We start from the raw sequence: 18515 nt of genomic DNA, 5'->3' as shown, positions 1-18515 counted from the left end.
ATGCTGTCCTCCCTGTGCAGCGGCTAGCAAGGTTTTGGCTCAAGCTCCCATGCCACCCGCACGTTTGCCTGTGCCATCGTCATACCGAGAAGAAAACGTCGCCTACTGCTACGGCCGGAGGAGCACCACGCTAATTTCACCAGACGTTCTGCTGTTGTCTCGTTGGCCCACCTCGAGATCCATGGTCGGTTGGATCTGTTTTGGACTAGGACCAGGAGCATGGGGGTGTACGGAGGTATGGCTGTAGGTACGACTTGGGTACCAAATCCATCAACTGCCATTCCCCAAGGTTCTAGGTAAGGTAGTAGTCGTGATTTATCCTTCAGACCATCCCTGTTCAGGCCGATCGTTCAAGCCACTAGGATCCCTCGAACGGTCCACCCCCCTCCCCCTGGGAACTTCGCATATTAACTTCCAGCTTTCTGCGAAGTGCGTACTCCGCTACCAGTTATGGTTCTTTGAGTTTATATTAATAGTTTCACTTTCGGCCTCCCCCAAAGCTCCCGCAAATCAATATAAGCTTGCTTGGCCCTTGGTCTCGTCAATCAATCAAACTCAGCTACCTCATCGCCTCATACACTCTTCACTTCGAACAATCTCCGATCCTGACGCCAGACACATTCGCTCAAGCGTCAGCACGCATCCACGAGCATAACGAAAACACTCTATCAACCGTTCGACATATTCCAATCCTAGCGGAGCCAGACGAGTCCAGACGATGGAGGCAATTCGGGAGGAGCAGCTGAGGCAGATTCACGCTGAAGCTCGCGCACAAGCTGAGCCGGCTGGGCGGACAGCCTACCACGATCATCTTTATAATGGCCCGGCTGGGATGGAATTCGAGTGCACCGACCCTGGCATTCGGAGACGTGCTGCATGTCACCACGACATGTCCCCCCAGATGGCGGCGCAGAATCAGTCACGCTTCATGGGATATCACCTGCCACTCTCGCAAAACCAGCAGCAAAACTACCTGACAACCTACACTGAGGAAGTCTATCACACTACACAACCTCAACGCATGAGCCAGAGCCACTACGCTCAGCAGGTCTATCAGGCTCAGCCACTCCAGCACTCTAACCCTGCTCAACGGTATGGGCAATACGATCAAGCCCAGCAACTGGGTCAACAGTTCCAACCCGGTCTCCCAACGAGCCAGCAACAGCGACCTGCCAGCTGGCATTCATCGACGAATATGCCAACACCCCCGGTGGATTTCGCGTATGTACCTCAATGGCCACCCTTGGCGACGCAATATGGCCAGCAGGGGAGCTATCAGCAGGACTATCAACAGAGCTACCAGCCTACCTATACTCCGCGCTCTCCACAGTTTCCTAATTATTCGGTCCCGGCCGCATCATCACCGGAATTCTCTCCACCATCTCCCATTATGAGAAATGTATCGACGAACCAGTCACCGTTGGCAATGCAGCAACGCAATCAGCAGAGCTATCTGGCCGGCTACACTCCCCGATCTCCGCAGCTCCCTTGGTGGTTGGTCCAGGGCGCACCTTCACCAGAATTCTCTCCGCCGTCGCCCATGATGAGAGCTGGATCGATGGACTGGTCGCCTTTGGCAATGAGCCAGCGCAGCGCTTCCATTGAAAGCGATCCGCCTACACCTTCTGGCTTCTCCACGCAACCGTCACAGCCAGCTGCTCCTGAGCCGGCCATCCAAGTGGTGGACGAGCCAGAAGAAGAGGGGGAAGTCTTGATCGGGCTGGGTCTCTACGACACTCCCGGGAAATATGCCGAGGACTCATCCTTTTCATTTCTGGGAATGCCAGCGCTTCCTCGAGAGCGCACTAGCCAGAGCTTGAAACTGGCGGAGGGATGGACACCTCCTGACCTTTCTGAGAACGAGGAAGGCGAGGAAGAGGAGGCGGAGGAGGAAGAAGAAGAGGACGAAGCCGAGGACGATGAGTAAGACGAGATGAGGAAGTCGCCGAGATACGACACGACATGACGAACTGTTACGAAACACTGGACGGATTTTATGGAAAAGAACAATGGGCATAATGGAGTAACGGCTTGGTTTTGGAGTTACGGGCACCCGAGGGTTTGGAGACGAGGATTTTGCCTCTGCTTTCTTTTTCTCTTTGACAGAGATAAACGGTCATACTTGGAATCAAGGGAAAAGATACCCCCGGACAAAGCTTTGGTACGCATGGGCAATGGAAATCAAGGCGGTATCACTGGGATGGGTATAATAGATAGACAATAGTAGAACAGCAGGGTCGGAAGCTCTGAGATGGCTCACGCCAGCACATGCTATCGACGACTGATAATAATGCCAGAAGCGACATGAGTTGCATACATCAGCTTGGGTGCTTTCTTTGATTGGTGGTGTTGTGCTAGGTGACTGTGACCGTGACTGGTACTTGTTTGAATCAGGAGGTTCTGGTCCAGATTGCTGCAGCGAGCTGGGAACCTGGAAGTTAGCGGGTGTGACGTATAAGATGACATGTAAAGGAGGACTGATCACTTGGGACAGGGCAGGCAGGCACGACTCAACTGGTAAGGGTGGAGTAAAGTACGTGCCCAGATAAATGGTGCTTGGGACGGAGTGCCGCGGCAGGTACGAAGTACGCGGCGCAAAGTGCAAAGTACAAAGTAAGGTAGGTACCCTAGCCTAGGAAGAAGAGACCGCAGGAAAGAGCCGCTAGGACGGAAGCACCCCTGCCCGACATGTGCGAAGTGGGTGGTGGGTCGGCCGTGTGCCCCCGGTGGTGGTTCTGCAGTTGCAGTTGCAGTCTCCGTGCAGTGCATTCTGGAAGGGTTTTTGGTGGGCAGGGAAGACGGCTGCCGACTGGTCCAGAAGCTGCCAATACTAGTACGTACCACTTTTTCTTCCTTCTTTTTACCTCTTCCCCTCTTATTTTTTTCTGGTCCCCCTTGATGAAAGTGCCCCATCATCCCATGTCCGTCCAAGAGCATGGGGCCCCTCTTCTTTTTTCGTACCTTGGGTGTGTCTGGACCCGCTTGTTGTCTTTGTCTCTTCTTTCTTTTTTTTTCCTCTCCTCTCCCCCACTTTTACATACTCCCCACACCCCACTTGCTTGGCGCCGGTTCTCTTCGAGGTGATGCTTGCGCTGCGTTTTTTCCCCATTCTTTTCCTTTACTCTTCTGGCGGTAGTTCTGCTGTGCACCCCCCCTTAAAGAGGCCGCACGCCTCCCCCTTCCATCCGAGCCCTGAATGTTTTGAACACCCCTTCCCTCTTATTCTCTCCTCCCTTTTCCCCTACTCACCTTTTTTTGCGTTTGGCGCTTTTGTGCTTTGGGACCCCATTCGGCGCGGGTTGGGAGAGCCTTGACTTGAGTGGCTCGTGCTCCGTGCTGGTGCTTGTTGTTTGTTAGTGGTAGTAGTTGGATTTGTGGATGGCAAGGTGATTTGTGTGTTCTTGCACGTTACGGTGATGTAAATGAGACTGATGTGGTAAGGTGTATACAGTGCCATGCTTTGCCCCTCGGTCTCGGATTCTGATATGCGGCCAATGATGGCTTGATGCCGCCTTCTCGCAGTATGTATCTATGTTCTGGCGACAGGTGCTCATTTGATATCTTTTGGCTCCCTATTCTGTTGAGACCAGGTGCAAGGCAGCAAGCGTAATTGTCAGTTTGCTGAGCCACAGATGGCTGAACCTTGGGCTTCCTCTAGGAACTACATAAGGTACCTAAGGTATTTGCTCATGGTGCTTGCAATGAGCGTTTGACGATCCTTCTCGGAAGGTAACCAATGATACGGGCGTTGCACTCGTCCTTTGAGCTAATAAGATTCAGCCTCCACGTCCCTTCCAACGCTCTGAAAAAGTGCAGGGCACATTCTCAGGCTCTGATCTCCCCGTTTCGCCGAGGTGTGAGGTAGGATTTCATTACGGTTGGAACTAAAGGGTAGCCCGGCCTCTGGGTGTAAGTTTTTATGGGCTTGTTGGGAAGTGGATTATTGATGAGAGAGAGAGGGGGGGCGGCTTGGGCGGTAAAGCATTTCGGCTGTGGCAGGGTTTCTTTTCTTTTCCTATAGGCACCAGAGGCAACATCTTTCTTCTAATCGTCTTGGACGTTTATGCGGTTATTATTCGTCTTGAGTCCGGGGCTGGCCTGAGCTCGATTTGACGGCGAGGTAACGAAACAAAGTACGAAGCGGCCTTGTCATTACGCCCCGGCTGGTTTGCTTGCCGTCGGCGTCCCTGATGGCATCCATTCGCTGGCCGGCAGGGTTTGTCATGGCTCTTTACTTGTACTCTCTCACTTTCTTCTCCGACAGGGTACTCCGTACCTATGGAGTTGTTTCCTTTGCAGGGCCCCCGTTTGTTTGCCGTCTCGAGTGGGGGTTCGCTATACCAGGCTGCTTGTTCTGCCGGACCGAAAGCGGTTTGAGATTGAGGTCGCCCTGAAGGATGCTGTTCCATACAAGCTCATGGAGGGCGCTTGCTCTCGTACGAGTGCCAGAATAGGCATTAGCATTGCATTCGATAGGACAATGTACTTACGTGCGCAAGGAAGAAAAGGACTCGGCCCAAGGCTCCGAGGATGCCGAGTTTGCGGACGAATTTTGGCGAGTGACACGGCGTGCAACGGCTTGTACGAGTAAGTATCTACATAGCGGGCTGGTGATGGGGGAAGCTGAATGCCAGGCATGAGACGGGGCGCAGTACTTTATGGAGACCCCGGACTCGAGTTGAAGGCTCTGGGATTTGGGTACTTTGTATGACATGGCAAAGAAGCGAAGAGTGCTCCGTATGTACTGGCACGTTGTCTTTTGCGGTCCGTGATTTTTTCGGAGTTTCTTCAGGGTCTGTCTCCAGTCAAGCTGTGTGATTCGTACTGTCGTCTGGAAACGGTATTTGCTCCGTATCACCTCCTATTACTTACTTTGTCTCCATCAGCTCACCCATTTTTTTAGATTATGTGTACTTTGTCAGGCTCAACAAAGTCGTACTTGTTCCTTTGCAACTTGTCCTTTGCAGATATCAGTTTGCTCAGATGCCCTTCTCCTGGCCGCTTGCAGCATGACCCTGCATCAACACGGAGAGTCGCTGCAAAGGCAAGGGCATTTGGACGCTTAGCCTTGGGGTACTTACACGTAGTAGTAACCAAATGTCTGAAAAATTGAGAGCAAGAAAATTCATGTAAAAACGACCCTCTCTGCATTACATTTTACCAATGGACTCCGCAGCAAGTACATGCTTCTACATATCGTACATGCTTGTGCTTGTGCTTGCAGAAAAGTGACTGGTTGCTCTGCTGATGGGCTTTCCATGTGTCTCTCGGAGACGCTACTTTGGCGCTGCGTTTGCCCGTTTTTCCCCTCCTTATCAAGACTTATCTTGGTTTTTTATTTTGTGTCTGGCTTCGGTATTGGGGGGTTGTGTCAAATGTGATATGCAAGACGGGCTGTTGGTGCTGCAATTGGTCGTAGCCCGAGGCAAAGAGGGTGAAAGCAATGGATGATGGTCGAGTGATGTGATTGACTGTATACCCCTTTGGGGGGTGAAGGGTAAAGGTAGCCTGATACCTGACCTCCCTGAACCTCCCTTGCCTAGCCATGGCTTGTACTACGGCGGATTCCAACGTACGACCTGGCGATGGGCCGCAATGGTTTGCCATGGTGCCTACGAAGTATGTCCATGCCTGGTAGGCTGCTGCGTTTTGGCGTTTGTCTCTGGGTGGGTGAGCCAGCTGAAAAGGAATCCTTCGTGTAAGGTTACGGTCAAATGCCATATCAGCAGCTGAGTGGTCTACCTAACGAGAGGAGAGAAGGGTCGCTGTTGTGCTGCTGGGCCTGGTATCTTCTTTTTCTTTTCTTATTGAAATCCTCCCTACATACGCCAATTAGCAGTTGCCTGATGGGATGCTGTCAACTTCATCTTGTTATCAGTTGAAGGCCCTCCACACAGCGTTTGGGGGAGCGTTTGAGTCGTATGAGCGAGCATCGGCATGGAGATGGCACTGCATGGTCCGGCTTTGTCGACCCAACTTCGCCGTGCATGCAGTAGGGCGCGGAATGGGGACGAGCCACGGCCAGCGTTGCACCACATGTTGCGGCGCTTCGTCCTTGCTGATGTGACGGTCGTAGAATGGGTACTACTGTACATGTCCTTTGTATCACTCCGTACACAGGAGATGCAGTTGAATTGGGCTCTTGCATCGGGAGTGCGGCGTTGATGTTTTCTTCGTCAGTCGAAAATCCTCAAGTTGTCGCTCTTTTTTTCGTCCCGGTTTACTGCCGCATTCAGTAAAGCGTATTGCAATTCGCAACTCTGCATCTCCCTATCTAATCGCAACCCCACCACGACGCTAAGCCGCATCGGTCCACCGCTTTTGCGGCAACTGCACCTTGCTTCTTCTTGCATTTTCGCTTTCCACCAAGCAGCGTCTCTCTCTGCCATTGTGAACAATTGTCACACCCATCATCCTCCTCCTCTCTCTCTCTTTTTTTTTTTTACTCCCTCTATACTTTTTCACATCCCTGCCGCCCTTGATGGTGCAGTATGTGTTTACGCCCTGGAGGGACCGCCAGGAGCTGCTCCTTGTGCGGGAGCAGTTCTACGGTTCCGGGGCGTTGACGCAGGCGGCTGGTGCATCGGGTCGTGTCCAGGGCGGTGCAGCTTACAGCCACCACCAGCAACAGCAGCAGCAGCAGCAGCGGAGGAGGATTCAGGACGAGAGTCGGACAGTCGAAGGTGCCAGAGATGCGGATGCAGACGAGAATCAGCAGGAAACCCGTGGCCGCGAAGATGAGGGGCAGCAGGGCTTGAATCAGGGGGATGCACGACGGCGCACTACTGCTGCGGCTGCGGCTGCAAGTACGAATCGCCAGGCATCACGAGAGCAGGCAGACGGAGAGAAGCACAAGGCCGTGGGGCGAGTGTCCATGTGGATGCAGCGCGGCAACTGTCCGCACATGGTGGAGTCGACGGCCCTGCTCATGGCTGCGGTCCTGAGCGACGAGGCCGCGGCCACGGGCAATGCAGGAGCATCGACGTATGCTGTGAGGGCTGCATATGCAGCTGCGTTTAGTCGGTAAGTCGTCTGGGCCCTGTTGTCACTCTTCTACTACATCTCCTCCGCTGTGGCTTGGTTGGGTTCGGAGGCCTGGAATCCTAGGGGAAAAGGGGAGGGGGGGTAATGTTGGATAAAGGGAGCCCAAGTGGCCAAGATGAAGCAGCGAGGATGGGGCTGTCTTGCATGCGCGGGATATGCGGCCAAGGGACGTCATGGATGGCAAGTTTGGAGGCTCTATCCAAGGCAGCGCCGAGAGGGTGTCGTGTTTCCGTCTAAACCATCATCGCGCCTAGGTGACCAGGGACGCTAACTGAAATGCCGTCAGCTTCGTCACCGGCCTGCTGGATGGGCATCAGGACAAACTGCGAAAGCAAAGCATGTACTCAATCGCCAAGAACATTGGCTTGCCGGCCACCTTTGTCGAGCTTAGGCACCAGGCGACGCATGAGCAGCTGCCTTCGCTGGCCAAGCTGCGGTCTGCCGCAAGGAAAGCGCTCGACTGGATTTGGGACTACTACTGGAAGCACCTGGGGGAGGCGGACAGGGCCAAGGATCCGTGCAAGGAGCTGGTCTTGTCCTATCTACGAGAGGACGACGAAGCGGCGAGACAGGGAATCATGGGGCAGCTGCGCCAGTGGGATCTGGGCCATGTGCAGACGACCATTGCAGAGCTGCAGAAGACGCTGCCGGGGAACCAAGTATATCTGAAGTGCTTGAAGCTGTCCAAAGACATGGCGGCTACGGCCAACGAGGGGAGTGGTCCGGAGCCGGCGGGCAGGCAAGTGCCGGAGGAACAGGATCAGGAACAAGAGCTGGAACAGGATCCGGACCAGAGCCCGGAGCGGACCACGGGATGGTCCCGGTATAGCGGCGCCTGGAAGCCGAAGCCTATCGGGGTAGTGTGAGGATCGTGGGCTTTGTCGTGATTTTCGGCGAAACGGTGCTGTGTTGGACTCCTTGGAACTCAATGATACCCCCCCAATAGACCTTTATTTTTCTTATTCAACACTGCTGCCATGAAGAGGAAAACATGCTTCACATTGCTACTATGATCTGTAACCAGAAAATGCATGCCATCAGCGTCTCGTCACCCTCTCCGGTTCGTGGAGCTGAGCAGCGCAGAGCAGCCAATCACGTGGCGGTTATTAATGATTTCGAGCAACGACTCCTCTCCGTATTTACGGCTTACAATGAGGTAAACCCGGCCAGCATCAGACTGTTCAACCTCTCCCAAATTATACCCCATCATTGATTATTGCGACAGTCTCTTTGCAGGCAAACGTAGGCTACAAGCTTTGTACATCTATGAATAGACTGCTACTGTCTGGCAGACAGCTTCTCTCGCAGAGATTTGCCGGTTCCGTGAGTGAGATGATACCGTCTTCCAAATGTTATCGAGAGGTGTGCCCCTCATTGCTGATTAAACCCGACGCAGCTTACAAACAACGTGACGAACAACGCACGCAAGATGCATATCCAGTCGATTCCCATGTGTGAGTCTTAGACTCCCAAGTGATGGGGAAAAGTGAGGGAGATGGTGAGAGAGTCGAGATGGCTAAATGCTGAGCAGGGGTTGGGAGCTCCAACAACTACGCCTATCTTGTGGTTGACGACAAGTCCAAGGATGCCGTCATCATCGACCCGGCGAACCCGCCAGAGTATGAGCTTATCTTTGGCTGTGATTTGCTTTGAAGTTTGGTGAGGATGGGAGTTGGCTGACTGGAGGATTAGGGTTGCGCCTGTTTTGAAGGAGGCTACTTCGGCGGGCAAGATTAACTTGACGGCCATTGTCAACACTCACCAGTATGCAACACCTCTCTTATCTCGGAGTTCAACATGGAGATGGAATGGATAAGCTGATACGGAAGGGGGATGATACAGCCATTGGGACCACGCCGGCGGCAACAAGAAACTGGTACATAACATTACGCCCTATCGATCCAACATGGTGCGTAAGAGGTATTTCTAACAGATGTCGTTCTATAGCTGGCTGAGCTGGGCACCGACCTCGCCATCATCGGCGGCAAAGACTGCGAAGGCGTCACCAGGACGCCAAAGCACGGGGAGACGTTCAAGATTGGCGACATTTCGGTCACGGCCGTGCACACGCCGTGCCACACGCAGGACAGCATCTGCTACTACATGGAGGATGCCACTGGCAGGGCCGTCTTTACCGGCGACACTCTCTTCATCAGCGGTATGTATGGCTTGACTTGTGAGACTTGAAAGAGACTTCTTGTCTTTTGATTCTGACTGATGACTGGATGTATGTAGGATGCGGCAAGTTCTTTGAGGGTAATGGGGCGGAGATGCATGAGGCGTTGAACAACAGGCTCGGAGCGTTGCCGGATGATACAGTTGTCTATGTAAGTTCCTGGCACCACTGCAGAACTGAGACACGGTGGATGACAGTTACTGATGATGATGATGATGCCAGCCCGGGCACGAATACACCAAGTCCAACGTCAAGTTCACCCTGTCCGTGTCCCAGACGGACCCAATCAAGCGGCTTCGGGAGTTCGCGGACAACAACGAGGTGACGACGGGCAAGTTCACCATTGGTGATGAAAAGGTACGTTAGCCAGCTTTCCGTGGAGTTGGAACGGCGGAGATGTGGCTGCGTTGGCTAATCATGGGTCCTATCCGATATAGAGGCACAATGTGTTTATGAGGGTCCAGGACCCCGAGATTCAAAAGGCGACGGGCGAGACGGATCCTGTTTCCGTCATGTCCAAGCTGCGGGAGATGAAGAACAACTTCAAGTGAGGGAGAGCAGATAGATTCTCAACGAGATCAGAAAGCTGGTGACTAACACTACTTTGTCACCAGGCCCGTGGAGGCAAAGATCTGAGTTTTGACGTTGCTGGGCACAAAAGAAACCAATCTTGTACAAAACCCTTTACGAAAATTGTTACAGTATTTTCACAGTTCATCTCACAAGAAAAGAAGAAATGGAATTCTTGAAAGTTGTATGTCTCCATGGTTCACTTGGCACCACGGCACTTGAGAGGCCTGTGATGCCGCTCGCTAGCCATTGGAAGAAAAGAAACAAAGCGTCTAAGAAGAAGATTGACGCCGCTTCCTTCCCGTTGGGTTTGCTCTCGCTTCACTGTCCACACTTGCGCGCTGTTGGGGAAAATCCGAGGCGGCAAGCTCTAGCAATTTAGAAGCTGGTGTGTGTGTTTTGTTTGGTGTGTTGTCGCACGGAAGATGGGAGGTGCAGATTTTTTTTTCTTTTTTTCCAACTGGATGATGGTCGCGAGAGAAAGCATGCGCGTAAAACAAACCTGGTGTAGCTGGTCCCTTGTCATGAAGAGGAAGCCGCTTGAGAAGGCTATCCTGGTAACTCTTCTCTTTGAGCTCGATGCCGTGAGAGATCTGCTGCTGCAGCATTTCTCATAGTCAATGAGGTTCGCGCATGCTGGAGCTCTTGTGCAGCCAGATATCACAGCTAAAAGCACAGCTTCATCAATCAGAAGCCTGTGTTTGCAGCTTCGACTCGAAGAAAGAAGACCTCCTCTCCAAAGTTGTTGCAAAGAGACAGGACGAAGATTTCACAGAAAGAATTTTTGCAAATTTAAATGCGCAGCTAGGACAAGAACGGGTGGACATGTACCGTATATATACCGTAATGTACTGTATTCTGTACTGTACGTCCTTTTTTTTTCCGCGGTGCACCCGGTCCATCAGCCTCGCGCGCGCGCCTTGTGTCGCAATCACCAGGTTTCCGCGCCGCCCAGTGACATCAACGTGCATTTTCACACCTTACACAAGAGTTGTCGCGCGCGAGAGCAGCCCAGGCAAAGAAACATCGCTTACACGGAACTTTTTTTCTTTTCTTTCCCCTTTTTATTACATCTTTTCTCTTTTCTTCTCTTTTCACAGTCTTTGATATTTGCGACGCTTGCTTTGGCTTGCTTACCCTGCGGAGTTCTCACATGGTACGTTTCACGCAACTTTTGCCTATAGTACACCGAAACTTCTTGTCACCCCAAGGGAAAAACACAGCATCAAAACGACGAAAGAAAGAAAGAAAAAAAAAAGGCGCAAAAGCTGACGCGATCACATGAAAACAAAAACAGCCTCCGAAGCGCAAATCAGGCGGCCCCCCGACCGCGCCCTCCAAGCCCCGGCAATCCAAGCTCGCCAAGGAGCACAACGTCTCCGCGCAGGAAGAGGCCGAGATCAAGGAGGCCTTTAGCCTGTTCGCGGAGCCCATGGACGGCGAGAAGAACGGCGTGCTGCCCATTGGCGACCTCAAGTCTGCGCTCATGTACGAAAAAGCTACACACCCTTTCCATCATACAGGGAAGACTCTATAAAAGAAGAGAAGAAAGGGGGAGGGGTTCGGAGGGAGAGAGAGACATAGAGAAAAAGAGAAGAAACTAATCATGCAAAACAGAGCCCTCGGCATCCCGCCTTCTTCCCCCGCCGAGCTCCAGGAGTTCATATCCATCCTCGACCCGGAAGCGGACGGCTTCGCGACCTTTGAGCCCTTCTTCGCCATCTGCGCGCTCAAGTTCCACGCGCGCGACCGCGACGGCTACGACGACGACCGCGACTCCGAGGCCCACCGGCGGGAGCTGGCCGAGGCGTTTGGCCTGTTCACGAACGGCACCGAGGGCCCGATCACGCTGGCGCACCTGCGGCGCGTGGCGGCGGTGCTCAAGGAGGACGTGGACGAGGAGCTGCTCAAGGATATGATTCTCGAGGCCAACGGCGGGGCGGGCGTCGCGAGGGGGGTGGGGATGGAGGAGTTTGATGGGGTGATGAGGAGTGCTGGGGTTTGGCGGTGATGTGTGTGGGCAGCTAAAGGAGGGAAGGGGGAATTTGTACATGGTTTTTTTTTTCTTTTTCTTTTACTGGTAGCGGGATGGGGAATTTTTTGGGGCACTTGATGCGAGGCGCTGGGAGTTGCAAGTCGTTTTGATACAAAGTACGCATATGGATATCATTTTCATTGTTGGAGGATCGCTACCTGCTGGTATTGGGAGAAGCAGAGATTCGAGTTTACATTGTGTCGGGGATCGATGACAGCAAAACGCATAACCAAGGCTGCAAACAAGAACGCGGTTGACGAATGCTGCAGGCAGTCATGGACGATGTATATATGTGTTGTATATTCAAACATGGAGATATATGCTCAACAGAAGACATGTTGGACCGCTTGAATGACAGCATACAACGCTTTCTGAGGTTGTAGTCGTGACATGAGCTAAATAGAAGCTGGAAGGGCCCCGACACGACTCTTCCTTGTATATAAAAACCCATCAAAACGCCGGAAATCATATCATAGCCAATATACGAGCCTGGAATTCAAGGAGGAGCCCTGTCTGTGTCTTTGGGGGGGAAGGAAACCAAGACAAACAGAAAAGAGGTAAACGAGGAAGAACCGGCGTAGCTCGCTCAACAAAATAGGAGAACGCACATTGTAAAGAAGAAAAACAAATCACTGAGCAGGCGGCTCAACAGTCACTGCCGGCGCATCAGCAGAAGCAGCAGAAGCGGCGGCGGCGGCGGCATTGCGCTTCTGGGAGTCGAGCACGGCCTGCAGCTCGGGCGGCGCCTTGAAGCCGGCGTGGTCGCTGTGCTTCTTGTAAAAGTAATTGTCCTGCTTGGGCTGCAGCTCGGGCGGCAGCTCCTCGAGGATGCACTTGATGATGGCGTCGATGGAGTTTTGCTTGGACGAGTCGCGGTGCCAGACGGTGATGAGGTGCGAGTTGAAGCGGACCGAGAGGCCGACGCCGCAGATTTGATCGGCTGTTTTTGAAATACCCAACTCTTGTCAGTATTCATACCTCTCTCTCTCTCTCTCTCTCTCTCTCTCTCTCTCAAACATACCCTCGTCAATGACGCTCTGCAGCTTCTCGCCAATGGCCAGCAGCTGGATGCGCGTCCAAAAGTCCGGGCCGATGGCCTTTGGGACGCGAAAGGTCCAGCTGCCGCCGTTGATGTTGCGGCGGTCCTCCCAGACGGGGCGGAAGCCGGACTTGAAGAGGTAGAGGGACTCGCGCATCTTGATGTTCTCGACGGGGGTGTTGTTGTTGTAGCGCCAAAAGTCCTGGACGGACTCGATCGGGGCGCCAATCTTTTCGAGCTGGGCCGTGTATTCCTGGCCGCTGCCGCTGCCGCTGCCGGAGCCGGACTCGGGCTTTTGTTCTTTGGGGCTGTGGAGGGGAGATGTTTTTCTCTCTCGTTAGTATTGGGGGGAAATGTTTGGCAGAAAGTATGTAGCTAAGAGGAGAGAAAGGGGCAAGGCGGACCGGTCAAAGTAGACGTCCCAGTAGTGCTGCGTGGGAAGAGGGCGCATCGTCTTGAAGAGGTTGCGCTTGGCGTCGTCGCGCTGCTCGGCGGGCGAGCTGATGTCGCCGGCGCTGGAGCTCTGCGAGAGGCCCGAGAGGCCGCGGGTAAAGAGCTGCGGTCTCGTGGCCATTGTGATGCTGGAGAGGGAGGGAAAGATGGAGGAGGAGGAGGAGGAGGAGGAGGGGAAGAGGAGGATGGCTGATGCTGTCGAGTTGAGATGGAGAGACGGATGGCCAGCTAAGGAATCTGTCGACTAGAGCATCAATTGAACTCTATAACAGAGAGAGGAGGAGAAGAAGAAGAAGGAGAAGAAAGAGAGAGAGAGGAGAGAAGGCAGCAGAGGTGAGAAGCAAAAGAAAAAGAGGCCGAGCGAGGGTGTAAGTTGTCACTCAATACTATAGCAGTTGGTGATAGCGGTTGGACCCTTGTCTTGCCCTGCCCAGGCGCCGTTTCTTCAGCAAATGGCGGGGCTTGCGCGCCGTGATTGGAGGGGCTGCGGCGCATGCAACAGCAGACCGGAGCCCATGGATGTGTCGTTCTTTTGGACCTGGAAGTGGAAGCCTGCAGTGGCTGAGTCCTATCCTGTTCCAGTTGATGCTGGCCTTTCCTCTTGTTTCCCCCCTTTCTATTTGACTGCCTTGATACTACTACTAGTAGTATGTATGTGGACGCAACTGCACAGCGGCTGTTGAAACTGGATTCAGGGACTTGAAGCGGTTCTGATGGTGAGGGTGTGTGGGAACGCGGCCGAGGTGCTGTTTCACCAGAAGGTCTTTTTCTGACAAGTACAGGTGCGCGTTTCGCGATGCCACCTTTGTTTCACGTTTGAATCCCCGGGCTCTTTTTTGGCTCTCCGTTCACACGTTTGTTCTGTTCCGTTTCAGTTGAACCGCGTTTGCTTGTCTCGTCTTCCTTGTAGCTCGTTTCTCTTTGCCTTCCTCTGTTTCTTCATTATTGCAAGTCAATACTAGATTCACCGAGAGGGATATTACTTGTCAGCTTTCATCTGTGTGGCTGAGTGATAAAGTACTGTATCATGACGGTTGTTCAATGGCTGGGACCAGAACATGTAGTTGAACCGCGTGTCATTTTCAATATCGCAATTCAGCAGATGAGAGAAAACCTCGGAAGAGGAGAAACTTCAATGTCCTATACTGAATAGTCCCTTTCAGCAACCGTCTTGTTCAATTCAATAGCGTAGCCAGTTCCTAAAAGGTAATATAAATAACATCACCTCAATTGCCGTCATGACAAAAACCAGCAACAACAGTCTATCACCTACCCGTTCATCTAAACATCATGTAACAAACACCCCATATCAATGCACACGCACAAACCGCCCCCAATGGACACCCACGCCCAGCAAAACCCCCTGTTCCGCGCCCTCGACATCATCCTGGCCTACCTCAACCACGGCAACTCCCTCCCCGAGATCAAGGTCCTCGCCTCCGACGCCGAAGCCTGGTGCCAGCACCACCACCACCTCCTCCTCCCCGCCCTCCCCTTTGACAACGACAACAACAACAACTACAGCAGCCCTGCGACAACAGACCTCGACGACGTCCTCCGTGCGCACCCGAACCTCTTCGACCTCAGCATCCGCTCCTCCGCCCGCCTCTACGCCTTCGACGGCATCTCCCCCTCCTCCTCCTCCTCCTCCCCGACCCAAACACCCTCCCCAACCCAGAGAACAACCGCAACACTCGTCCTCTCCCCCTGCCCAGTAAACCCCCACGCCCACGCTCCCAACGACGCTCACACATACACGAGTCCCTCTCCCCTGCTCATCACAGCGCAGCACTTCTTCTCCGCCATCCTCGACGCCTACACCCTCTCCGTCGGCGGCGGCGGTAGCGAAAAAAGCAAAAGGCCGTCCTCCTCCTCCCACGACGACGACGACGACGACCACCACCACGTCGTAGTAGCAGTAGTAGTAGCCCAGGACCTCAAGGCCTCACCCATCATCTACTACATGCCCGAGGTCGTCCGCCGCATCGCCGCGCTGGATGCGCGCGACCTGCTGACCACGCAGTTCTCGACGTTTAGCCCAAAGACGAGTTTGGGCTTTTCGTGCTATCTGGGCAAGAATAAGGGGTTTGATGTCGTCATGATGGATGCTCCTCCTCCGCCCGTTGTGTGCCCCGGAGAAGGGGATTCTCGTGTCGAATTCATGGACGTTGATGATGATGCTGGTCCTGCTGCTGCTGATGCTAACAGACAAAGACTTAGACAAACACCTAAGCTGCAGAGTTAGCATCCTGACAAGACTCGTGTGAATAAGGGGTCGCCGAAGCGGACGCCTGGGCCACAAGGCACCAAGAGGTGGCCCTCTGGTCGATCGCGCGGTAAGCAATCTCGGGGCAGGAGAAAGAAAAGGAAGAAGAGGCACGAGTAGCAGGTCAAGGTAGCCGGGTATTTGGATATCCCTAGAATTACACTCAGCTATACAGCTATACAAATGTCAAGACATGCCCCTTTTGCTTCTCTTGGCATGTGACACTGACTGCAGTAAGAGTAGACGTAAAAGAAGAGATGGAAGTAAAGAATGAATTCAGGGAGAATTGTAGATGACTAGGCTCAAGAACAAAACAATATAGTCTCATCAAGTTATCCTGCCATTCATCCATATTCCGCGCAAACAGAAAGAACTCTCTGTAAAACACCGTGGCTCACAAACACAAACAACCTCGTATGGAAAATGGGAGACTCGCAATCATCCCTCCAGCATAATCTCGAATGGGAAAGGGAATAAGCATCGAACGTAAAGAAACAAAGAACTTTGCTAAAGGGGAAAGCTCATCAACCGCGTCGTGGCGTATCATCGTCCTCATTATACTCGTCAAATATTCGTCGTACCAAGGGGCATCCGCACGCTGTCCGTGTCCTTGAACCGCGTCAGGTCGCCGCCAATGAGCTTCCGCAGGTTGCCCATGTCTTGCAGATAGCGCTCCATTTCATGCTGCAGCTCATCGTCTGCAGCAGTGCTCTCCGAGTCGTAGTCGTATTCGTCATCGTCCTCCTCCTCCTCCTCCTCCTTCTCCTTGAGCTGCACCGGTGGAATCGGATTCTTGAGACTGTCAATGGCCAGCTTCAAGTGCAGCTTGAGAGCTTCGTTCTCCGTCTGCAGCTTCTTGATCTTGCTCTCAGCCACCATGCTGCGCTCCTCCATCATGCGCTGCATGGTGCTCACCCGGATCTGGTACTCTTCCAGGCGCTCTTCTGCCTCTTGAGCATTCTTTTCGCGCTGGCGGGAGTCGGAGACGGAGACCTGCAGCATGCGAATCTCCTGCGCCATGGCGGCGATCTGGGCGTCGCGCTCCGCCGACGAGATGTGGTCCTGGTTGACCTTGGCGCGGGTGCGGATGCGCTTGGCTTGGTCGGCGTAGCGAAGCGTCGAGAGCGTCTCCTCGTAGTCCGAGGGCGCGATGCAAGCAATCATGGCCGTCTTGCTGTTGCCTCCCAGCGAGTCCTTGAGCAGCCACGTCAGGATCGAGTCCCGGTAGGGCACCACGTCCTTTCGCTTGCCCGAGCGGAGCTGCTTGGGGCTGGCGAGGGCGGCAATGACGCGGCCGAGGGTGGCGAGCGACTTGTTGATGTTGCTGCCCTCGCGGAGGCGCACGCCCGTGGCCTCGGTCGACTTTGCCCTCTCGCTGCCGGCCAGGTCGACGAGGCGGATGCGGGAGCTGCGCTCCGTGGTCTCGTCCGTCTCCATGTCGTGGTGGATCTGCTTGAGCATGATGGTGAAGACGGCGTGGCTCCGGCTACTAGTGTCGTTCATCTTGGTGCTCGCCACGGTGCGGGAGGCATCCCCGATCTTCATGTAGCGCATGATCTCGTGGATGTTGCGCACGGGCACCTCGGTGAGATCCTTGACGTAGGGGCCCTCGGTGGGCGACTCGCGGATCTTGAGGTAGTTGGGCGGCGTGTTGGGGACGACGGGCACCAGCAGGTCTCGGACATGCTCGTTGTAGACCTCGAAATACGAGACCCGGACGTTGTAAGCGACGCTCGAGTCGTCGTTGTGCGCGGCCTCGATGCGCTCAAAGAGGTCCTCGCAGGTTCGGGGGATCAGGCCGGGGTTTTCGGGCGTGCCCATCATGGTGTAGCTCTTGCCGGAGCCCGTCTGGCCGTACGCGAAGATGCATGTGTGGTAGCCCTCGAAGTTGTGGTCGAGGAACTCCTCGCCCAGGCTGTTGTAGATGTCCTCCTGGGTGGCGTAGTCCTTGTCCTCGGGGTCGTGGCTCCAGAAGGAGCTGTCAAAGGTGAAGCTCTTGTCGCCGACCCTGCGCGCCTTGGAGGGGCTGGAGGCCGAGGCCGAGGAGGCGTCCTGGTCGTCGGGGGCTCTGAGCGTGGTGATGTGGGAGACGGGGTCCATGTCGACGAGGCATCTGGCGCCCCGTCGGAGTTCTACATTCACATGTCAGCCTGTCGTCGTCGTCGTTGTTGTTGTCAGATGAAAGCCAAGAGAAACCCACCCCTCTCGAGAAAGGCGCGCACTCGTACGACAACCTTGACGTTGCCGCCGCGGTCCATCCTCGTCATCACGGGCATGGCTGTGGCATCGCGCGACCGCAGGGACGGAGTCGAGGCGGATGAGGCCACCGAGAACCGCACCTCGGGCGCCGGCGAGGGCGACGAGGGCATAAGTCTTTCGTCGAGAGCCATCGTGCGCAATGTCTCAAAGATGCAATGGAGGCTGTCGTGGAGGCGGAGGCGAAGAATGTGCTACATTCTCTGGCGGGCACTCTCTCCGGATCTGCCTCCTGCTTTGTTTACATGCCATTGAGTTTCGGGCGGTGGTTGCCGGGGGTAGAATGCGACAGGGGGCTGCACTTGCCACACGTGGTGTGGTGGTGCAACTGTGGCTGGGCGAGTATTGGCTGCTGTGGCTTGACGGCTATCGAACTCCAGCTCTTCCGGGGTTTCTGTTGCAGCTAAGCTGTGTGGGGGAGGCGGGATTACATAAGAACACACAGCTTCCTGACAGTAAGCTTGGGGGTGTCAGAATAACCAGAGCACACCTACACTCACGACAGCCTCGCTTCTGCCTCTATAAATCTGTCTTCTCTCCTTCACAACAACGCGTCGTCAGCAGCTCCCCCAGAAGCAGCAGCAGCCGCAGGTGGTCCCTACATGTACAGCTCCGTGCAACGCTGCTAACCCACCTGCTCCTAGCCTTGTCTCGACTCGCGCATAGTCGCGTATCT

At 54.2% G+C, this 18515-nt stretch overlaps 7 protein-coding genes across 7 annotated transcripts; 5 read left to right on the top strand and 2 right to left on the bottom strand.

Moving 5' to 3' along the window:
- Positions 1-718: 718 nt before the first annotated feature.
- On the top strand, positions 719-1927 carry BBK36DRAFT_1144409 (hypothetical protein; the record flags this gene model as incomplete). Its single annotated transcript, XM_024893674.1, has 1 exon — positions 719-1927. The coding sequence occupies one exon, from the start codon at positions 719-721 to the stop codon at positions 1925-1927; it is 1209 nt and encodes a 402-aa protein (XP_024746190.1).
- Positions 1928-6460: 4533 nt separating this feature from the next.
- On the top strand, positions 6461-7910 carry BBK36DRAFT_1183763 (Las1-domain-containing protein; the record flags this gene model as incomplete). The annotated part of the gene is made up of 4 exons (XM_024896367.1): positions 6461-6602; positions 6738-7023; positions 7331-7574; positions 7725-7910. The coding sequence occupies exons 1-4, from the start codon at positions 6482-6484 to the stop codon at positions 7908-7910; spliced, it is 837 nt and encodes a 278-aa protein (XP_024746189.1). The 5' UTR covers positions 6461-6481.
- Positions 7911-8320: 410 nt separating this feature from the next.
- On the top strand, positions 8321-10170 carry BBK36DRAFT_1136441 (Metallo-hydrolase/oxidoreductase). Its single transcript, XM_024892977.1, is given in 15 exon segments — positions 8321-8367; positions 8387-8389; positions 8456-8498; positions 8576-8663; positions 8737-8808; positions 8887-8920; positions 8938-8943; positions 8998-9202; positions 9280-9371; positions 9443-9573; positions 9600-9601; positions 9656-9774; positions 9826-9856; positions 9974-10051; positions 10099-10170. The coding sequence occupies 10 exon segments, from the start codon at positions 8474-8476 to the stop codon at positions 9769-9771; spliced, it is 771 nt and encodes a 256-aa protein (XP_024746188.1). The 5' UTR covers positions 8321-8367; positions 8387-8389; positions 8456-8473; the 3' UTR covers positions 9772-9774; positions 9826-9856; positions 9974-10051; positions 10099-10170.
- Positions 10171-10314: 144 nt separating this feature from the next.
- On the top strand, positions 10315-11801 carry BBK36DRAFT_1162651 (EF-hand; the record flags this gene model as incomplete). Its single annotated transcript, XM_024894462.1, has 3 exons — positions 10315-10374; positions 11088-11278; positions 11408-11801. The coding sequence occupies 3 exons, from the start codon at positions 10315-10317 to the stop codon at positions 11799-11801; spliced, it is 645 nt and encodes a 214-aa protein (XP_024746187.1).
- Positions 11802-12454: 653 nt separating this feature from the next.
- BBK36DRAFT_147042 (translation initiation factor eIF4e) lies at positions 12455-13438 on the bottom strand (the record flags this gene model as incomplete). Its single annotated transcript, XM_024897544.1, has 3 exons — positions 12455-12765; positions 12847-13136; positions 13269-13438. The coding sequence occupies 3 exons, from the start codon at positions 13436-13438 to the stop codon at positions 12455-12457; spliced, it is 771 nt and encodes a 256-aa protein (XP_024746186.1).
- A 1215-nt stretch (positions 13439-14653) lies between these two features.
- Positions 14654-15562, top strand: BBK36DRAFT_1162649 (hypothetical protein; the record flags this gene model as incomplete). Its single annotated transcript, XM_024894461.1, has 1 exon — positions 14654-15562. The coding sequence occupies one exon, from the start codon at positions 14654-14656 to the stop codon at positions 15560-15562; it is 909 nt and encodes a 302-aa protein (XP_024746185.1).
- A 585-nt stretch (positions 15563-16147) lies between these two features.
- Positions 16148-17841, bottom strand: BBK36DRAFT_1172156 (kinesin-like protein; the record flags this gene model as incomplete). Its single annotated transcript, XM_024895691.1, has 2 exons — positions 16148-17715; positions 17784-17841. 2 exons carry the CDS (start codon positions 17839-17841, stop codon positions 16148-16150), a joined length of 1626 nt encoding a protein of 541 aa, XP_024746184.1.
- Between the last annotated feature and the right edge of the window lie 674 nt (positions 17842-18515).

The sequence above is a fragment of the Trichoderma citrinoviride genome, assembly GCF_003025115.1.
Source record: "Trichoderma citrinoviride strain TUCIM 6016 unplaced genomic scaffold BBK36scaffold_15, whole genome shotgun sequence".
NCBI classification, from domain to species: domain Eukaryota; kingdom Fungi; phylum Ascomycota; class Sordariomycetes; order Hypocreales; family Hypocreaceae; genus Trichoderma; species Trichoderma citrinoviride.
The sequence above is the reverse complement of the archived record's forward strand: the minus strand, read 5'-3'. Positions and strand labels throughout refer to the sequence as shown.

Coding starts and splice junctions, on each gene's coding strand:
- BBK36DRAFT_1136441 (XM_024892977.1), top strand. CDS start 8,474: ATGCATATCCAGTCGATTCCCATGT. Junction 8,499..8,575: donor TATCCAGTCGATTCCCATGT/GTGAGTCTTAGA, acceptor AATGCTGAGCAG/GGGTTGGGAGCTCCAACAAC. Junction 8,809..8,886: donor GCCATTGTCAACACTCACCA/GTATGCAACACC, acceptor GGGATGATACAG/CCATTGGGACCACGCCGGCG.